Source organism: Phalacrocorax carbo, chromosome 10, assembly GCF_963921805.1.
Source record: "Phalacrocorax carbo chromosome 10, bPhaCar2.1, whole genome shotgun sequence".
Taxonomy (NCBI): Eukaryota; Metazoa; Chordata; class Aves; order Suliformes; family Phalacrocoracidae; genus Phalacrocorax; species Phalacrocorax carbo.
This window is the reverse complement of record NC_087522.1, coordinates 9,262,606-9,284,232: the sequence shown is the minus strand read 5'-3', so window position 1 is coordinate 9,284,232 and position 21,627 is coordinate 9,262,606. Positions and strand designations below refer to the sequence as shown.

The following is a 21,627-nucleotide window of genomic DNA, read 5'->3' as shown; positions in this document are numbered from 1 at the left end:
GCCCGTACAAACTGGGACTCTTATGTCAAAGCATTTTTCTCTATCAAATCTCCCCACCCTTCCAACATAAAGTATGTCTTTCAAAGATAGGGCTCATGGGCTCTAACTCAAGCCCTGCCCAAAATTTTTGCTGGCTAAGGTTTCCCCTGAATAGCTTGTAGCTGATTGGTTCTGTTTCTGCACCAAAACAATTCCCTCAACAGAAATAAAACTTGTAGTATTTCTTTAACCTGACATTTTACTGAAAATGGATGAAGGATGAAAACCATGTACATCTATCAGTATTCATTTGTAGTTTGTGACAACAGGCAACCTCAGGGCTAAATTATTCAGTCTTGTCCTCTGACAAGCTTGCCATTTGTAAAAAAGGGACACTGACTCTTCTCCCGTGTTTGTTTCTTTTGTATATTTAGTTTGCAGGCTCAAAAGAAGGGACTGTGACTTTATGTACAGGCCTTAACAGATGGGCCTTGGACCTCTGGGGCAATACATGTAAAGAATATTAGCAAAAATGACAGGTGTCTCTTTCAGAGAGCGATGGAAGATATATAGCAAGGTATTCAGGGACTATCCTGATTTTAAACCTTGTAAATCTATTGAAATCACAGTTCATGTATTTCAAGATGTTTAGTTACTGATATTATAAAAATAATTTTTTTTCCATTGCTCTTTCTTGCAGCAACATAATTAAACTACAACTTACTTGCAAATGAGTGTGTGGACAGAGCAGCACTCCTTTAATAACTCTGGAAAAATCCCGTAGATTAAAGACATAGTGGGATTTTGAAGGAGTTGGGAGAAAATTATCAACCGCCAGTTTATAAATCACCATTGTTGCTTGGACCATCATCTTACCTAGCCTTAAGAAGGAAAAGAGATACAGTTTTAACTTCTGCAGATAAATCACAGGGGAAAAGATGACAAATGTGTTACAGGAAATATATGTCATTACCTTAGAAACACAGGCTCAAAGCCTTTGCTGAAGTGCCAATCAGCAACTGCAGTAAAAATCTTGGTTAATATGTCATCATCAAAAGAATGGATAGATACAATATTCAAGTGCCGTGTGAAGCGTCCTGTAATACACGCAGAAAGATGCAGAAAGGTTTAGGAATGTCCAAACATTTTTCAGTTAGCATATCCTAGGTTTGAGTGTCACTCAAACAACATTTGAATCTGGCTCCAGCTCCATGATTTTGTTTCTGGCAAATTCCTGCCCCAGCAGTGATGCACAAAGAAATATAAACTGATTTATATTTTACATCAGTATTTCACTTAAAAATAACTGGGTTTAATATGAAAAGCATGAATCTCCATTACAACAAGGCCACTATTACCCAAATTTAAATTTCAGCTCACATTAGCCTTGTTGATTCTGATATGACACAGTAAAACTTCACAAAATCAAGTATCTTGTTATTGGCTTTTATCTAAAAAAAAAGTCTATACACTAGCAAATCTTACCAATTTAGCTGTGTCAGAGTAGTTATTTTAATACAGCCTCCTCAGAGTACATACAGTTATACCTGTATTAGAGTGTTTATATGAAGCAAAGAAGCATAAAGTGCCTTATGACAGAATAGCTGTAGCTACCTTAGGGCCTTTTCATTAGAAAAATATAACCTCCCTTATGGTGATGGGGATCATGGACTCGCAGGCAACATGCTGTAAGCAAATGTAGGCAGCCTAACCTAGCAGCAGGATACAATTTCAGAAGAGAATTGCCAGAAAGACTTGGCAAAATGTATTCCCTCAATTTTCCAAAGAACAGAAAATGGAAAAAGTGTCCAATTCTCTAATTTTAGAATTATTTTCATCATTCATAGTTAATCAACATTAAAAACATTGTTTCTAATGTTGATTAAACTCCCCTTGCAAAAGGTACAGATTTGACCTTGAGCATACAGACTTCTATTTGGAATGACCCAGCCAGTGATCTTAGGTTCACAAGCAACAGATAAATGTAGAATTTGTCATCAGCAAAACTGAGTCTGCCTCTTAGCTTCAGTCAGTTAGACAACTACTTGCCATAGTAATACATTTCCTACCTGTAATATCATTTCTCCCTCCCCCAGGTGGGCCCATAGCTGAAATAAGCAGCACATCGATGATATTAATCTTGGATCTATCTTTCTTGTCATACCAGTGACCATGATCAATCCACTGTCTGAGAAGCTCAATAGGTGGCTGGGCTCCATACACTTCCTTTGCAGGCATGTTTAGGTCATCTATGGAGAACATAGACATTGAATAAAAAAACCTCAGCGTTTAGGAATTACAGATTTCTTTCAAAGCTAAGAAGGAAAAATAACTAGAGGTAGAAAAAGGTTGCGTCTTGTTATTCTTACTTCCCATTAAACTAACCACAATCAAATGACATTATACTTCACAGGCATACTTAGAGATGATGGTTTAACTTAGTGTGGTTGGTGATTTTGTTTTATTTTATTTCACGTCACACTGCAACACTATGAACTATTCTGAAGACAACCACCACTTAAACAGCTAGAAGCCTTTCAGTAGGGGGCAGTGCTAATCCTTCTTTGGATGCCTGGAAAAAACCAAAGAGCACTGAGGCAATCCAAAATTACTAGTCTCAGTGAATCACTTCCTTTGCCTAAAGCCAGAATTAAAACGGTATAAAAACCCTGAAAAAACTGTCTTACCCACAAATATTATAGCTTTTTTTCCAGAAGGTGGTCCAAATAATCCTTTTCTTCTTCTGTCCAGCTTGGACATAATAATATCCTGGGTTTGGTTAGCAGAGGTTCTTGCAGAGAAGTTGATGAAGCTTGGGATGTATTTTTGCTTTGGAAGTTGTAGTAGAAAATTGTTTGTTATCGCTGATTTTCCAGTGCCAGTGGGACCCACAAAAAGCAAAGGGACATTATGCTCTACATATGTTTTAAGGAAAAACATTTGTCTGGCAGTTTCCATTGTTGGAATGATGAGCTCAGATACCTGTTACACAGGAAAGTACAACAGCACATGAAAATCAAACATCTAATACCTTAATCAACATGAATATTTGCAAGCAACTACAGGGAGCCTGTAGCACAAACACATTTTTTAAAAATTCTTTTCTCTGAAAACTTAGGCTGTAACAAGGTTCTGGTAGATAGTGTGGCCCCACTTCTTGTTCAGTGTTTATACAGTAAATAGCACAACTAGTATTATCTATATTATGGTTCATAGATACTATATAAAGCCCTGAAGGAGAACTGCAGAATTAAATATGGCTTAATTCTGTTCCCCTACCGTGCAAAAGGAAATGAACAGTGCTATGGAATTTTTTTTCTCTTCCTCATCTTCCACTTATCATTAGCAGCTGTGCACTAGGTATCAAGGAAAGATTTTAGACAGTAGAATGAAAAGTAATCTTACATCTCTCGTGTACTTAACAGACAAGACAGTTGCAACTACAATGGAATGAAAAGCCGAACAAACAACACTTAAGTTACCTTGAAATTTCATCTGCAGAATAGGTACTTTTTGCAGGTCTCTGCTGTGCTACACTTCCCTTGAGTTCACACCTGCTGTTCAAAATGTGAGTACCCCTATCTGGAAATGGACAGGGGGATCCAGGACTCTCAGTACTGTTATCCATATCCCAAAGGAGTAGTAAGTCTCTCTGCTTACTTTCTCTGATTAACTCATACAACAACATCATGATATCAACCACAGAAAACAAAAATGAAGGAACCGAAATTCGAGCTTTGGCTTTTTCCTACCATGACTTCCCCAACATCAGATGCTATTACAGAGACAAAAGCAGAACCAAAAATTTTAACCACCAGCCAACCTCAGGGCTCCATGTTCACCTGCAGTGCTAAACTTCCAGTATTGATAGTACCAGAATTAAGACATAAGCATGAAAAGGTGCCTACAGAGAGATTAATGAAATGTTGCAGTTCAAACATTCAACAGCCAAATATAATAGAATCAGAGCTAGCAAATGTAGTTGATTTATACTTCTAAATCACATAGTCAAATAACTATTTTCTATAGTGAAATATATCAGTGTGAACCTTAGCCCCTGGAGAGATAACTTGTTCTTCTTTTGTGATGTACTCCGTCCACATGTTCCACTGCCCACTGCCATGCTTGTGAAAATAGAAGTCATAAACACTCCCTGTTAATTGAAAGACACAACATAGGAAAACCCACTGATTAAAGAATAAACTTCAGTAATTTTAGTGTGAGACATTCAACACTGTGAGATAATGAAGGCTTTCTAGTACACCAGATACTCTCTCCCCCCCACTTCCATTATCATCACAAATCATTTCAGTTTAGATTCAGCTACATTATCTGAGTACAACATGAGGCATATGCTACTCTTGGTTAAAAGAGCCAGGAAAGAGCACCCAACTGTGCAGCCCAAGGCTTGGCAGATGGTAGCTCTGTTGCAGAGTTAACATCTGCCAGGCACTCTAGTCTCCCTTAAAGTGCTGAGTTTTCTTATTGCTATATAAAAGGCCAGGCAAGTAGTTACGAAGAAGCACCTTTTTCTGGGAAGATATTGTTTCTGGTAAGCTTCACACTTTTAGGGCGTGGGTTTTCATCATCCATTCCCAGTAGCAAGTTGCGGTAAAACAAATCAAATTTCTTTCTGCTGTCTGCATCGATGATCCCACCAACTGTCCAAACCAAAGCAAAAAGGAAAAGCCCCTGCAGCCACAAGATGATCTGCTGACTAGTCATGCTTTCCTTCTCCTCTTCCTTGGATTGCTTTATTTCATCTAAAACATATATTTTGAATTTTAGTTAAATGGCAGTAATAACCATAAATCCAAATTCAAAATGTATTTTTGCAAAAGTATTCTGAGACAAACTTAGAGCATTGTCTTCAGTGGAACAAAGCCAATCTACAAAGAGAGGATCTTGCCTGTGTAAAATACTGTTTGCAAATAAAAATAAATGAGTAGAAAAAATATTTACAAAGGGTCCTAATTCTTTTATTCTGATGCTAGCAAACTGCAAGCAAAACATATGAAATACACTCACAAGATCATATTCAGTTTTGTAATGACACCAGCATCCAAATGAGAAAGCTCTGTATGCTAGTCAACCCACTGTTATTAACACTGGTCAGTGAGAAAGGACTTGTGTTGTATGATCTCAACAGTAAAGGAACTCCTTTGGTATTTCCTTGCATCTGACAACATGCATCTTGTTATGGGACACATAAAAGGAAAAAAAAAAAGAGGAAAAATGGAAACAAAAAGAATAAGGCTTAGGGTACTTACCAAGCAGACAAGTAAAGAGTTTCATCAAGCTATAACTCAGATGAATAGAGGAAGTTTGAACAATGGCTTTGCAATGAAGGTGAATGAACTTTAAACAGGGCTGGATGAGCCACATAAACATGTCATTGACCTGCCAGAAGAAAAGGAACTGGCTTCAGAATGATGCAGGAATTGACACATTTCCCACTGTCCCTCAATTCTCTCTCAATAAAACATAAGGCACCAGAAATTCTCCAAGTCACCAGAGGGAAGATCAGGAAAGGACCTGTGTGAGGCAGTACTTAAGCGATCACAAAGTCACACCATCATTATATGAAAGTGAACACAGTGCTTCTGCCACAGAACATTTCTCAAGCTAAACTCTAGATGTCTTAGACAGAAGAAGAATGAGTTCAAAACATTTTGAGTCTTCCAGTATTTTCTGCATTGCATTTCTAGTACTCATAGCATCTCCAGCTCTCATGCACTTTCCCTGCCACAAGATTTGACATTCATCACTACAAAACAACCTATAACAGCCTCTAGGAAATCTAGGACCCTCTAAATCATGGTAGTACTTCAAAAAGTTTGATTCTGCATGGCTGCCTTCAAGTTGGCATACTATGAACATCACCTTAAAGTTAATCTTCTAAATTATACGTATATAAAAAAATATTTAAGTCTCGCACCAGCTCTCGGTGTTCTTCCTGCAGGTTTGGAGGCAGTGTATTCATGTAGGAATCCTTCAGTGGCTTCCAACCTAACTGTTGAGGATCCATATAGATCATACCACACCTGGAAGAACAAACAACTATGGTACAGGAATAGATGTGCACGGTGGGACAGTTCAAGTTTGAATGCTTTCACATTACCTGCTGACAGTTGCTGGAGATGCCTCCTCTAAGTCTGCTGGCTCAAAGATTAAACTCATTTTTGAATTCATCTGAATTATTTCACCACTCATTAAGCATAGCTAGAAGAAAAGCATCACATAAACATAATCTAGTCATGTCAGTGCTGATCATCCAGTCAAAGCAATGCCTGTCATAAAAATCACTGAACATTCTATTTAGTGTCACCCTTTATTCACTCTTTTTCATTCTCATAACACATGACATTTTCTGACCTTGTCTCAACCTTTCCATGTGTTACTGGAATAGCCTGCAGACACAGAGAACAATGCTCTATCTTTAAATAACTCTGCAAGGAAAAGCAGTTATGACCTGAAGCTTTTTTTTTTTAGTTAATTTATTCACTAATTTAAGCAAGTTCAGTTTTCAGTTACAGAACTGAGTTGAAGTATTTCAGTTTCCTAAAAGGGTCAATAAAAAAACCTCACTGAGCAACCTCATTTCAAGGAAGTAGGAACAAGACAAGGCTTCTAGGGAGAAGTAACAACTTAATATCATCTACTAAACCAAGTCATATAATTGGGGAAAAAAGCAATGCTTTTAAGCACAACAGTTTTCCTGAGGCTCACACCTCCTTGACTACCATTGTAACAATATTTCTACTACTAAAATAAAGTATGTGTATTCAAAGACAAGGTTACTGGCAAAAATTAGGTTACCTTTTTATTATCATCCAGGACAGTGTTCAGGTTCTCTATCCAAACTGCATCCACTGGGCCATCAAAAATAATCCACTTCCGATCACCTGTGGTAGAAGATGCTTGTTCCCTGAAGGCATTTGCAAGAACCCCATCTGTCCACTCATGGCTTACAGGATCAAAACTGCCATACAACTGTGCCATAGTAATTGCTTTGGGATTAATAATTTTGTATTCAACAGCAAATTCATCCATGGTTCTTGCTGTGTAAAAAGACAAATAGATGAGCTTAAGAATTCAATAGGTTAGTTTCATTCAACAACTGAAGTACAGAACAAGGAGATTCTGGAGGATCCTACTTTAGCTGCCCGAGACAAAAAAACCCAGACATTTGGCAGCTAGGTAGCAGTAGATAAGAACTTCTGTTACTTGTACAAGGGAAGTACAAAGTCCTTTGTGCAAAAGCACATGAAAAAAAGAAAAAGCAGAGCAGAATAGATTTTATAAATTTATGAGAGCTACTTACAACCTCTCTAACAGAGCTAGTTTTTTTTCAAGAGTGTTATGCACAAATACAGTGCTTAGCAGAATTCATAAAAGCATAAACACGTTAGTATGTTTCACTATTCCAGTAAATGCAGGCAAAAATACTTCCAGACAAATATACCAGACAAAAATAGTTTGATGAATAGAAACCTTCCAGATGAGAAAGCAGAATGTAGGACAATTATCAACCTGTGCATATCTCTGCAAAGGAAAAACATTATTCATAGCATTAACTTTATTTAATGAGAAGTTTGTGTCTGAACAATGTTACCTGTGCACAAATCGCCAAGGGCTCCAGCTAGCACTTTGTATGCACAGGTCTTGCCACTCAAAGGATCTCCAACAATCATGAAACCATGGCGCACCAGCATCATTTCATATATCTGTATCAGTGACAAGAGACTGACTCGAGAGCACAAAAGCATAGCACAAAAGCAAGCATTATGTGTATGAAACTAGAGGTATCCCTTCTGCACTCAGATGTGACAGGACAAAATATCAGTCAAGTATCTGCACTCTATTAAGGCTAACCAAAGTGTTAACCCAAATCAGAAGGCAGTCATATTATTATGGCAATTCTCATTGATATAATTTAAGAAGTCACTGCCCTCAGACATCCTCCCCTTCTCCTTGCTAAATGTCATCCCTCAGCTGTAATAGCATCATTGTACAGGGTGTGAGTGACCTAACCAGACACTGCAGATCATGGCCCTGTGTAAAAGCCTAAACTGAAATCAGTGGTTACCAATGAAGCTAACACAAAGGGATTGAAACTACAGTTCTGAGGATCTGTCATACAACTGGTCCCACAGAGGCTGACTTTGGACTCCAAGAGTGGTAATTTCTTCAGTCACCCCACAAGATCTTGGCAGAACTCAAGTCAAATCCTTCAAACAGAACACCTTCAAACAGACCTGTAAGAAGAACCCTTAAGATTTTTTTTAATCTCAGGTTAAGGCTGATATTTTCTGGTTTAGCTTAAATTCCTAGCCACTTAATACTACCTCTATTTAACTGAAAGATAAAGCATGGTTTTCAAAGCAGCATAAGCCAAGTCTGAACATTAGCTATAGTCTGAACTGCTGTGGAGGGGCCCCTCGTGATCCTGCCCCAGGCCACACATTTTTGCCCTTGCCATTACACTCTCACTAGGCTGCACTACTCACAGGAAAAAAAAGGTTAAGTATTCTTTAAAAGGTCACCAATACTAGTAAATGGGATACAACGGGAACACAGATCTGGAGGTGAAGCATAATAAGCAAGAGTGAGAAATGTCACCTCTTTCAAGACTTGTCAAGGTGACAAGTCCAGAGTTCTGTTCACTAGGCTACACTGCCTCAGCTAGTAACAGATCCAGTTTCGTTTTCTATCCTGAACCACAAGACCTATGATATGGCTGCACGTTAGCTCCTTCACAGGTTCGCTGAATTAAAAAAAAAATCACATGATTTTTACTCAGTAAAATACACTGTTTGTAATATTCCATTAATTAATCATGACAACTATTAGCTATTAGTTATTCATTCATGACATAGACATTGAATGAAGAGTGTTTCTGCTCTCACGCTTTTCTTCCCCAGAAGTAAGTATGTGAAAATAAACCTGAATAATTTTTCCAATGAACCACGGAACTGGTTGAAGATCCATTTTTTTAATATTTTCAGTCAGTGCCTTGACAAACAGGTCATAGTCTGGTGTAGGAAGAACCACTCCAGGAAACAGGTCAGATATAATGCCCTGTTAAGGAAATACAGAATAGAAAACTATCCAAACACAAAGCATAAAAATCTGCAAGAAAAATATTCATACAGGTAACAGAAGCTTAAGAGGAAATGTCCTCAGCTGAACAAAACTAACTTCTAGGCCAGCTGTAGCCATGAAAGTGTTCTATATGTATGAGTCAGAAATGAGTGCCTGCACTTCTCATACACACACTGATGTTGGCAAAGGAAGCTTAACCTTCTGCAAATTTGCCCCAAAAAGTATTACAGGAAAGGATGTGAAAGTGATTGAAAGAATTTCAGTGATTAAATAGAAGTGGGTGTGTTCTGAAATTTCAGAGCAATGACTCTGTGTGTGCTTGTACCCTAGCTATTAAGTCTTTAATATTGATTGCTTTGAGCTTAACATAGTCTTCATTTTCTATTAAAGCAGCACGCAAACAGAAACTTCATCATTTTCATTTTGACTTTAAATTTCTAACCAACTGTAATTTAGTTGTCCACATCTCTTTTGCAGAACAAAGCCAGAATGCAAACTTCAAAGAACGGTTTCCATGAATGAAACAGCACAAAGTGACTTTTAGCAAGATATCTTACAAAACATGTTATAGAATAACTTAAAAGGCACCACTGAAATTTTGTTTTTTTCAAAATAATACTAACAGAACCAAAGAGTGCAACCAGATCAGTGGACTGAAATAACTCTACGCTAATATGGCACCATTTAGATCAAACTGTTCTAAATTAAGATAATGACCTGTTTCTGTAGGTTCTTGTAATGGACTTCATCATCAAAAACTTAAACACACTGGCCAGACAGCTTACCTGAAACAAGGGCACATCCTGTGCCAAGAATTTGGCCAAGTTAACATCCAGCAAAGCCCGAAGTAACAATACACTTTCATTTTCAGTTGGGTACTTCAGTTTTAAGTTTCCTGCTGCTGTCAGGACAGATTTAACTGCACGCATTCCATAATCATAGTGACGCTGAGATGACAGCTGCTCAGAGCACAAACGATAAGTGGCAACAATTTTCTGGGCAAGACTGTGGATATTAAAATATCACATGTAAAATGAAAATATCTCACCATGCAAGGAAAATAATTTAACTACCTATATACACGAAGTAACTGCAGTGATTATCAGACATATCAGCTGATAAGATGGCTCAAAACACCTAGGAAGCAGAACTGTAGATTATGCCATGCCAGAGAATGTGTGTGCATTTAGGAATTCGTTTTGATGTTATGATACATTTTCCAAATGATCCTCTGTAGAGGTGGTCAATGTGAGGTTGTAAATGAGAACTGATGATAAAGCAGATTAAAAAGTACTTTCTGGAGAAAGAACATGGACAGCCTTCCAGAATTATATGCCTCAAACACACATATATGCCTTATAGAGGAATGAGGTATATCAGGCTGAACTGGCATAGAAAAAACCAGTACGTCTTACCTCCGAGAGTCCAGAAATCCCATTGAATAAAGTGAAATTTCTCCAATCAAAGCATAATCTGGAACCATCATGGCAACTGTTCGGAACAGTGCCTGTAAGAAAAAAGTAAGATATAAGCTTAGACTATTGAATATGGTAATAACTTGTGCTTGTTTTGTAAGAATAGTATCTCTCCATAAATTCATTAACTTCTTATACACGTATTCCATTTTCATGATGTTAGGAATCATCTGAAATCTATGGATTGCATTAGAACTGTTACTAGAACTGTGATCTTATCAAGAGGTTGAAGAGGTTTGTGCTAAGCACTGTAGGAACAAATGCTTAGAGTCACAATCCTAAAGAACTATTAATGGAGGAAAAGGGAGGTGTCATTCATCTCACTTTCAGAACGTACAAATTAGCACATGGTGTGGTTAATGTCTTGTAAAAAATCATGCAAAACTTGTGGCAAAGCTAGGAAAAGAACCAAACCAGGATCATACCAGTCTCTCTGCAGTGTCTCAGCAACTTGCCAAGTTATAATAAATTTAAATTCAGATTTGGGTAGCCAAGCCATTGCAAACCAGGAGAATTTCCACTTAGAGAGAGCACAGTTAAATGTGAACTGATATCAATATGATTAGACTGAGACCTTTCATCTGTGCATTTTGTACAATCCTAAACACTTACGAAAGCTTACCAAAAAGCACAGCAGAATACACTTGAATGGGTTATCAGTGTATTATTCGATTGTTGCATTCCTTCTCTTATTAAAATAGAGCAGAAGTTGCTAATTCTGTTTCATTTCTACAAGAAATCAGGATTCCAGATTTACCTTCAGATTATCAGGCAGCTCTGCCCGTCCAGCATACCCAGGATTCATTGTGATAAATACAGCACAAGCAGGATTAAGAGAGATCTCTGTCCCTTCAAAGATGAATGTTTTGAGTTTGCGAATAATAGCTTGCTGTATGCTAAGTATTTGTTGGGCAACTACAGATAATACTTCAACCTAATACAGACAGAACAGATTGGAAAACATAAAACACTTGGAGACAATATAAAAATGTTTTGTTTATATATTTTGATGGCTATATTTGCATTCCTCCAGGTGAAAATCATCCTGTGTCTAGTAACTGAGCCTAAATATTAGCTGTCTGTTGAAGCGATCTTCTGAAAGTTAGTGCTACCATTCCCTACTCAACCAACGTAGAGAGATAAACAGGCTTCTAAAAGCCTCCAGAGGGAAATACCATCTGCCTGAATGTAGACATCTAAGTTAGGTGGACACGAACTCCCTCTGGAGGCCTCCAAAGGCACTTCCCTTTCACCTCAGACGACAAAGAATTTAGGCTCTTCAGAAAGACTCATTCACCCAATGCCCCAAATTGAGGGTAAATGTAAAGAATGGGTAAGGCAGCCTAGGGCCAATCTTCAGTGCTTTCAGTATCAGGGTAAAAGAACATTGGAAAATGAGAATGCTAGCACTTGAATTCATTAAAGAACAAGTTACAGCAGACAAATGGAGAAATTAACTACTAAAACATATAAAAGAGATCTTCATGGAAGTTCCACATTTACTAGTATTTACTTAAATCTAAGTCCATCAAAATAACAGTAAAACTTATCCAAAGTCATTAGTTACCAAATTACAAAACAAAAACAAAACAAACCCAAACAAACAAAACAAAAAAACTTCCACAACAACAAAAATCAGGGTAAGACCAAGGAGAGGATTAGATGTCTCTGGTTACACAGCTAGTTAACCAGGTCACTCAGTGACACTCAGCTAGTCATCACAGGAATTCCACCACTAGGATTTGTGTGTCTTGTGCTGAACAGAGATAAATGCAGCTCCACAGCTGTAGTTTGATTTCTCAAGAAAAAGAGAAGGACAGTTCTTTGCCAACAAATTAGTGTCACATACAAAAAAAAGAAAATTGTACAGGAACTTTTTTTTCAGCTAAAATAACCCAGAACACAAGAATTCTGCAACACAGCACAGGTAGGCATGTGCTCCTAGAGCAGGCAGCTGAGTAACCTGTGTCAGTAATTATCAAAACAAAGAGGCTATACCACAAATAAAAGTAGAAAATTGGCAATAATGCTCTCATGTCTAAATCTAAATCTTGTGTCTTAAATAAAAGCTTTATCATTTTATTTGTCTGAGTTAAAATGTTACCTCAATTCTATTGAACTCATCAAAGCAGCACCATGCACCAGATTGTGCCAGCCCCTTAAAAAACTTGCCCATTGCCTTGTAATCGAGACCATCAGAGCAATTAAAGACCACACACTACAACAAAAACACAGAGAAAACATCTCTCAGTATTAACTCAAAGTCCACTATAATATCTTTAGCATCTAAAATGGGAAGGGATTATTATTGCTAATTTTGGATTACAACACTAGGATGCCACACTGACCGTCCTAAACGTGTCTTCTTACCAATTATTTCTGTGAATAAAGAATGGGCACAGAATAAGCAGTACTTGCTTGAGAATGACATTTCAAGAAATATCTACATATCCAAACATAAACAATACAAAGAAAAAAAGTTTGTATTTTGGTACCTGCTTAGCTAGTGCTTTTGCTAGATCTTTTGTTGTTTCTGTTTTGCCAGTCCCAGCAGGTCCTTCTGGAGCACCACCAAGATTTAATTTCAAGGCACCCATTAATGTCCTATGCAAACAAGGACACAGACATTAGAAACAGTAATCTTTAATGGCAAATTGTTTCTGAAGGGATGGATAGTATTTTCCTATACAGGTTCCCCTGGAAATGATTTACTTGTTCCCTACTGACTTTGCAGCTTGCCCTAAAAAAAAAAGTATTGTCTCATAACTGATTCCCAATTCTGAAGACTCACATTCACCCATTTTGCCTACAAGGAATGTCAAGGCTTGCACCCACCCTGTATACCCTCAATTACACAAGCAAAGGCACAGTACCATAAGCAAAATGGCAGAGTCTGCAAAAACACACATTTTCATCAAGTGGCACTCCTCATGACAAGAACTTGAAGCTGGCTTTATAAATGAAGTCAATCTTTACAAATGGCTGAGAAAGCATAAACGTTGTTTCATAAACCTGGGAATCACATTGCTCTCCAAGTGATTTTCATACTAAAAATGAGATCCCTGTTAACACTAGAGTAATCTGATTATTTTACAAATGCCTCATTTAAAGGCTGTGCCACAAAAAGCAGTTGTTAAGTTATGCTAAATAGAGCCTGCTTGCTCATTGCTTGCACTGAAACTACATGTGGCACAGCTGACTGCATAGTCTTAGTTGAGACTGAGCTAATGCTAATGACAAAATCCCCAGTTCACAGCTAACACACTGGCCACGTGGCTCTTTCAACACCACTGCGAACGCCAGAAAATTAAGCATTTGCCAGCATAGGCATTAACATAGGCATTTTACTACAAGTGCCTTCCACATGATGGTGAGTTCACAGCTCAGTGCGGAAGTAAAATCTCTACATCCTCACCGTATATTTGCCTGGAGGTATTATAAAGTAAGTTCTTTAAACCTTAGACCTAAAATTACCTGCTGAGACAACCTGTGTCTCCAGGGTTCACCAGAAGCAAAATACCAAATGCTCTTGAATACTTCAACCTTGGGGGATGAAGTATTTCCATTGCAACCTATTGCAAGCAAGTGGAGGAACAGGAAGCTAACTGCATTCAAACATCTGTGAAGGAAGGGCTCTATAATTACCTCATTTATTTTACAAGCAGGCATACCCTACCGCTATGTTTTATTTCAAAGAAATTAATTGACCAGTGCTACTGCAGAGTTCTTTACAGTTCCAGAACCATGAGCTGCCAGCTTTATTCAGAAGCACTTTCTTGGATACTACAGAGACTATTACTCTACTGGAGTAGAAACCCATACATTGTAAATATTTTGCCATATTTGGGCAGAGAAGATATATAATATTTGCCTCCAAAACCTGCAGGAAAATCTTAGCTGCCGAGGTTCCTGTTATTATTAACTATAACAAAGGAAAGTAAATATAGATCAACCCAAAAAATGAAAACGTTGTTCACAGACAAAACAGGTTTACCTATAACATCTATCTGTTAGTGGGGTTATAACCAGACGTAGAGAATTGCCCAGATACTCATAACCATATTTGGCTTCTGTTGTAATCATTCGCACTATTACATCCTTCTCTTCCCAGTAGTATCTTAGCTGAGAAATCCACTGGAAGTCATTCAGATCTGTGATTTTGTCTTCAACCAATTTTGCAACCACATCACGAGCTGCAGAGTAACAGACAAAATATTTTTAAAATCTGAACACTTCTACTATGTTAGTTTACTTAAAATAATGTATAAGTAAACTAACATTTACTTACAGCTAGGTAAGAGTAAATAAACATTTAGAGCAGTAGGCTGTTTTTCACGTTTGTAAGGAATCTGCACCTGTTTTGCATGGGGCATCAGCTTAATTTTATCTAGATTCCAGTGCCTCTTTTAAGTAGAGGAGACAGTTGTGCCAGACTGAGAAATCTCCACTTGCCCAAAGACACTGTGCAATAATTCTGTAAAGGTTGTTTAAAGTTAGAGAAAGCATTTTAGCTGCCTCTTTCAAATAGTTCACCCAACTAACGTTAGCAGCACTGCCCCAGATGTAACAAGACTACCAGCAACTGCATGCTTTAAACTAGGCTTGAAGGGGGAGGGGAATGTAGCTAGGCCCACCAGGGAGGAGCCTAGGGGTGGCACACCAGAGTTGGTGTGAAACCAATAGCCCAGCTCAAGTATGCCAATGCACACAGCATGGGCAACAAACAGTAGGAGCTGGAAGCCATTGTGCAGCGGTATAGCTATGCCTTAATTGCCATCACAGAGACATGGAGGGATGACTCTTACGACTGGAGTGCTGCAATGGATGGCTATAAGCTCTTCAGAAGGGATAGGCAAGAAAGGAGAGGTGGTGGGGCAGCCCTGTATGTTAGAGAGTGCTTCGATTGCATAGAGCTTAGCAACTTTGATGATAAGGTTGAGTGCTTATGGGTAAGTATGAGGGGGAAGGCCAAGGCAGATATCCTGCTGGGCATCTGTTAAAGACCACCCAACCAGGATGAAGCTGGAAGAAGTATCACAATCGGTTGCCCTTGTTCTAGTGGGGGACTTCAATTTACCAGATGTCTGCTGGAAATACAACACAGCAGAGAAGAAACAGTCTAGGAGGTTCCTGGAGTGTGTGCTTCCACTTCCTCACGCACCAGAGAAGGACTGGTGGGAGATGTGGTGGCCAGAGGCTGTCTTGGGCTTAGGGGCCATGATATGATTGAATTCTCAATCCTTGGTGAAGTAAGAAAGGGGGTCAGCAGAACCGCTACCATGGACTTCTGGAAGGCAGAATTTGGCCTGTTCAGGGCACTGGTTGGGAGAGTCCCTTGGGAGAAAGTCCTGAAGGGCAAAGGAGTCCAGGAAGGCTGGACTTTCTTCAAGAAGGAAGTCTTCCAGGTGCAAGAGCAGGCTGTCATCAAGTGCCGCAAGACAAACTGGCGGGGAAGACGACCCGCCTGGCTGAACAGGGAGCTTCTGCTGACACTCAGGAAAAAACAGAGAGTCTACCACTTTTGGAAGAATGGGCAGGTAACACAAGAAGAGTACAGAGACCTCGTTAGGTCTTGCAGAGAGAAAATTAGGCAAGCAAAAGCCCAGCTAGAACTCAACCTGGCCACTGCTGTAAGGGATAACAAAAAATGTTTTTACAAGTATATTAACAACAAAAAGAGAATCAAAGAGAATCTCCATCCTCTATTGGACATGGTGGGGAATATTGCCACTGAGAATGAGGAAAAGGCTGAGGTACTAAATGCCTTATTTGCCTCAGTCGTTAACAGTCAGACCAGTTATCCCCAGAGTATTCAGCCCCTAGAGCTGGAAGGCACGGATGGATCACAGAATAAACCCCCCATAATCCACGAGGAAGCAGTTTACAAACTGCTGCTCCACCTGAACACTCACAAGTCTATGGGGCCGGATGGGATTCACCCAAGAGTAATGAGGGAGGTGCAGAGAGCTCTCCAAGCCACTCTCCATCATTTATCAGCAGTCCTGGTTCACAGGGGAGGCCCCAGATGACAGGAGGCTTGCCGATGTGATGTCCATCTACAAGAAGGGACAAAAGGAGGGTCTGGGGAACTACAGGCCCCTCAGCCTGACCTCAGTACCAGGGAAGGTTATGGAGTGATACATCCTGAATGAGCTCACCAGGCAAGTGCAGGACAACCAGGGGATCAGGCCCAGCCAGCATGGGTTCATGAAAGGCAGGTCCAGCCTGACCAACCTGATCTCCTTCTATGACAGGGTGACCTGCCTGGCAGATGAGGGAAAGGCTGTGGATGTTATCTACCTGGACTTTAGCAAAGCCTTTGATACCGTCTCCCACATCCTCCTACAGAAGCTGGCAGATCATGGCTTGGATGGCCGAGCCCAGAGAGTGGTAGTGAACAGAGCTAAACCCAGTTGGCAGCCGGTCACAAGCGGGGTTCCCCAGGGCTCAGTGTTGGGGCCAGTCCTGTTTAATATCTTCATTGATGATCTGGATGAGGGGATTGAGTGCGCCCTCAGTAAGTCTGCAGGTGACACCAGGCTGAGTGGAAGTGTCGATCTGCTGGAGGGCAGGAAGGCTCTGCAGAGGGACCTGGTCAGGCTGGATCCTTGGGCCGAGGCCAACTGTATGAGGTTTAACAAAGCCAAGTGCCGGGTCCTGCACTTTGGTCACAACAACCCCATGCAATGCTACAGGCTTGGGGAGGAGTGGCTGGAGAGCTGCCTGGTGGAGAAGGACCTGGGGGTGTTGGCTGACAGCCGGCTGAACATGAGCCAGCAGTGTGCCCACGCGGCCAAGAAGGCCAATGGCATCCGGGCTTGTATCAGCAACAGTGTGGCCCACAGGAGCAGGGCAGCGATTGTGCCCCTGTACTTGGCACTGGTGAGCCCACACCTTGAATACTGTGTTGAGTTTTGGGCCCCTCAGTACCAGACATTGACAAGCTGGAGTATGTCCAAAGAAGGGCAACGAAGCTGGTGAAAGGTCTGGAGAACAAGTCTGATGAGGAGAGATTGAGGGAACTGGGGTTGTTTAACCTGGAGAAGAGGAGGCTGAGGGCCTGATCGCTCTCTACAACTACCTGAAAGGAGGTAGTGGTGAGGTGGATGTTGGTCTCTTCTCCCTAGTTACTAGCGATAGAATGAGAGGAAATGGCTTCAAGCTGTGTCAGGGGAGGTTTAGATTGCATATTAGGAAAAATGTCTTCACTGAAAGAGTGGTCAGGCCTTGGCACAGGCTGTCCAGGGTGGTGGTGGAGTCGCCATCCTGGAGGTATTTAAAAGACATGTAGATGTGGCACTTCAGGGCATGGTTTAGTGGGCCTGGTGGTGTTGGGTTGGACTTGATGATCCTAGAGGCCTTTTCCAACCTTAATGATTCTATGATTCTATGATTTACCATGCACATCAATGACAGTTAGAGCTCCAAGTGTCAGCCGGGCCCCACTGGACAGCTTCCCTCTCACTAACTCAACAATGTCCCCAATTTGTCGATTGCTCTTCTCCAAGAAATCCTGTCACAGAAGCAGAATACAGGCATTAACATAATGCTGTAGCTAGCATTTCTTAAGCTCCCATGGCTGTGGTCACTGGAGAAAGGTCTTCCAACAAAACATAACAATGGAAGTCCTGGCACTGCACAAACATTCATATACTGGCATTTTGTTTTACTATGAACACTTTAAAAAGCTTTATGGCCTGAAAATAGTGGAAGCAGAAGTCTTATCTTCCTTCCTAATAGAAATGACAAAATTCTATGATAGGAGACGAGCAGATTCTCTCTGTTGGGTAAATTTGGATTGGATTTCTTCGCAAATTAGTGGTAAATTGCAAATTAATAAAATTAATAGAAACCTAAGATTCTCCTAACCTTACTATAAACATTTAAAATAATTTTCTCATTATTAAAAGAGAAAGTTTAATGAAATGAAAGATTAATGAACTTTTCATTGATGACCTAAACAACAGGACAGAGTGCACCCTCAGCAAGTCTGCAGATGACACAAAACTGGGAGGAGTGGTTGATAGACCAGATGGGTGTGCTGCCATTCAGAGGGACTTCAACAGACTGGAGAAATAGGCAGACAGGAATCTCATGAAGTTCAACAAAGGGGAAAGCCCTGTGTCTGGGAAGAAATAACCCCATGTGCCAGTGCACACTGGTGGCCAATGAGCTAGAAAGCAGCTCTGCAGAAGAGGACCTGGATGCTGGTGGACACCAAGCCAAACATAAGCCATCAGTGTGCCTTTAAGGCAAAGAGGAGCAACAACATCCTTGGCTGCATTAGGAAGAACATTACCAGCAGGTCAAGGGAGGTGATCCTTCTCTAGTCAGCACTGCTGACACCACATCTGGAGTGCTGTGTCAGTTTTCCGCTCCCCCTCAGAAGACAGGCATGGACGTACTGGAGCAAGTCCATTAACAACCTGGTTTGGTTGGCCCTGCTTTGAACAGGGATTGGACTACACGATGTCCAGAGGTCCCTTATATTCTGTGATTCACTGTTCTGTTATTCCTTCTCATTTTTCTTAACCTAGGGATTGTTCAGGATATTTTCTTTGAAATCAATAAATATTTTCAATTCTGACTGGATATGTGGAATAAGATCTTCAACTGGTACTAAACAACACAGGCAAATTAAACCTAAGCTATTCAGTAAGGATACAGAAACAAAGAACTAATATTAAAATTTAGTATTTGGTGTAAAGCTATTAAAACTTTACTATTTCCACATTTAAAAAGCAGCCCAAACACTCTGTTGACAGAATTAATCCCCAAATAAATCCTCATCCATCTAGCTCAATTAGGATCAGACAAAACATCACTGAATTAATCAGAAATTATTTCCATTACTTGCACATGCATTTGCTTAGCCTCAACGAGGTGATACCTAAAACCACTGTGATGACAGAAGACATACAAACACATATGGAAAGTCTCTTCTATGAAACAACAAACTTGGCTGCTGCACCTTTAGCACCAGGAGAATCTAGCAATAACCAGACAAATAACTGTGCCATTCTGTAAGGAGAGATTTCTGCCTGCAGGTTTCCCCAGGCCTTCACATGTAAAGACAGGAGTTAGAAATAAAAACATATAGTGTTTAATAACAGTCTATCACTTCTTGTTTGGTACTTTTATTTGCACCAGTATCACTTGTGAAAAAAAGTAATACAATTCCCTTCAGTGGGACTTCTGATATGCAACAAAGTAAATAAGAACAAGCTCCTACTAAGACACAGGAAAAAAGTAAATAGAAAATACAGCACACTGCATGAGTAAACTGTAACATGTTGTTGACTATCTTCTTTGCTAGAAGGAGCTTTTTATTAATAAGCACTAAACTCTGATTAATTAATAGAAAGGTAGAAGAAAATCTTACTAGTAAAGTTCCCTTCCTTATAGCCTCAGACACTTCTTCTGTCCAGTAAATGGATGAAACGCAAATAACCACCTGTCCCGGCCAATGAAGTACCCATGTTTTTCGAGGAACCTTAAACAAAAAGATCCATTCCAGACACAAAAAGTCATATAAACACATTAGATTATGGCACTGATAACAGTTACTTTCCCCAAATTTCTCTTGTCTCATGCTGTAAATAAATGAGAATCAGCATGGAAAGCTTTAATACTTTTTCTTCAAGAAATTCAGAGTTAAAAGTGCAAACTAGTACTACTGAACACAGAGAGCTGGGTTCCACTTAGCTTCAAACATGTTTCCCTGGTTAAGAATTTGAGCAACCTGTTAATGTACAGTTGCTTATGAAATCTATTTTATACTGTAATTCAGAAATAATTACCTTGATATATCCTCTTATGCCATCTTGAAGAACTTGTCTTACACTAGCCAGCATCATTTCCTCTACTTGCAAAAGCCATTTTTCTACCATGCCCTTCAAACAAGAAAAACAGTTAAGAGTCAATACACATTTCCTGATTATATTTCTTTGAATTCAAATTCTTTGAAATGTGTTAGGCTTAAATATGCTTTCTTCTAATTTAGATGTGGTACACAGGAGAAAAAAAGGTTGAAATTTCCCAAATTCCAACAGCCACTACTTCAGTTTAATACTGCCTGAAGGCAGGTAAATCAAGCTAACTCTGAAGACAATCCAGCTGAAGAAACAGCTGCATGTGTTTCATATAAGCACAAATGAAAAATGCAGATCTCAGCTCGCATGGTCAGGGCATGTTTTGTTTCTGGAGGATTAAGGGAAAAAGAGTATCTATAACTCTCAACATGCCTCACCTTTCATCTTTTTGGTTACCACACAGCAATTCAGCTCCATACCTTCACATTCAGAATAGCAGAAAAAGCTGGAACTGAGATACTTTTCAAAAGTTATAAACTTGAAGACTATAACAGTCGAATTGTGCTGACCCAATTTTAATTTAAATGACATTGTAATTACCTTATATTCACAGTGTATCTTACCTTAAAGTTCATATTTTATTGTGAATCACTACTAGTTTTAGCAACTGCCAAAACAGTGCGAGTTACTCCTTGCATATACCAATGGGAGGCATTAGTAGTGTATTCAAACAGTACTCTTGCCCTTGTAGGACCTTGTGTGCAAAGAACGCAGACTGTTTCTTTACTCGCCCAGATGCTACTATTTCTAATCAGCCCCCTTTTCAACTAATGCTGACTCTTCACTGCCAGTCATGTGTTTTTTCCCCTCATTCCTCTCTGTTTCAGCCATGCTGTGCAATGTTAATATATATGTATATAGACAGCTTGAGTCTTTAGATAATATGTATGTATATATACATTTTATATATATACATTTTATATATGCACATATATAGGGGGGTGTGTGTGTATATTTATCTATGTATCTATATCTTAAAAGTAGTAGGTGCATAAAGCTGCACAAAAGTGCCTAGAGAAATTTACCCGAAGTTGTATGTTTTACTCCTTTTTGCAGGAAATATTTTTTATTCTAGAGTACCAGTCTGCACTCTGACTTCCTAAACACCTTTCATGATCTGGTCCTAAATGTTTTAAACCTCATTTCCCCAAAAAACATACTTTAGGCAAAGTATGAATTTAATATCGTATAGTAAA

General features: G+C 39.5%; 1 protein-coding gene across 1 annotated transcript in view; it reads right to left on the bottom strand.

The window, feature by feature from the left end:
* The window catches only part of DNAH3 (dynein axonemal heavy chain 3), a 70,606-nt gene that overhangs the window by 20,197 nt on the left and 28,782 nt on the right, over positions 1-21,627 (bottom strand). Inside the window, exons 25-45 of the mRNA XM_064461775.1 lie at positions 20,360-20,452; positions 19,942-20,052; positions 17,958-18,072; positions 14,554-14,752; positions 13,055-13,163; positions 12,664-12,777; positions 11,317-11,493; positions 10,500-10,591; positions 9,870-10,089; positions 8,889-9,060; positions 7,595-7,729; positions 6,799-7,040; positions 6,101-6,201; positions 5,918-6,023; positions 5,250-5,379; positions 4,506-4,742; positions 4,029-4,132; positions 2,667-2,961; positions 2,049-2,228; positions 953-1,076; positions 704-860 (exon numbers count right to left, since the gene is read on the bottom strand). Coding sequence (XP_064317845.1) covers positions 704-860; positions 953-1,076; positions 2,049-2,228; positions 2,667-2,961; positions 4,029-4,132; positions 4,506-4,742; positions 5,250-5,379; positions 5,918-6,023; positions 6,101-6,201; positions 6,799-7,040; positions 7,595-7,729; positions 8,889-9,060; positions 9,870-10,089; positions 10,500-10,591; positions 11,317-11,493; positions 12,664-12,777; positions 13,055-13,163; positions 14,554-14,752; positions 17,958-18,072; positions 19,942-20,052; positions 20,360-20,452 — 3,213 coding nt within the window. The remainder of the gene's footprint in view (positions 1-703; positions 861-952; positions 1,077-2,048; positions 2,229-2,666; positions 2,962-4,028; positions 4,133-4,505; positions 4,743-5,249; positions 5,380-5,917; positions 6,024-6,100; positions 6,202-6,798; positions 7,041-7,594; positions 7,730-8,888; positions 9,061-9,869; positions 10,090-10,499; positions 10,592-11,316; positions 11,494-12,663; positions 12,778-13,054; positions 13,164-14,553; positions 14,753-17,957; positions 18,073-19,941; positions 20,053-20,359; positions 20,453-21,627) is intronic.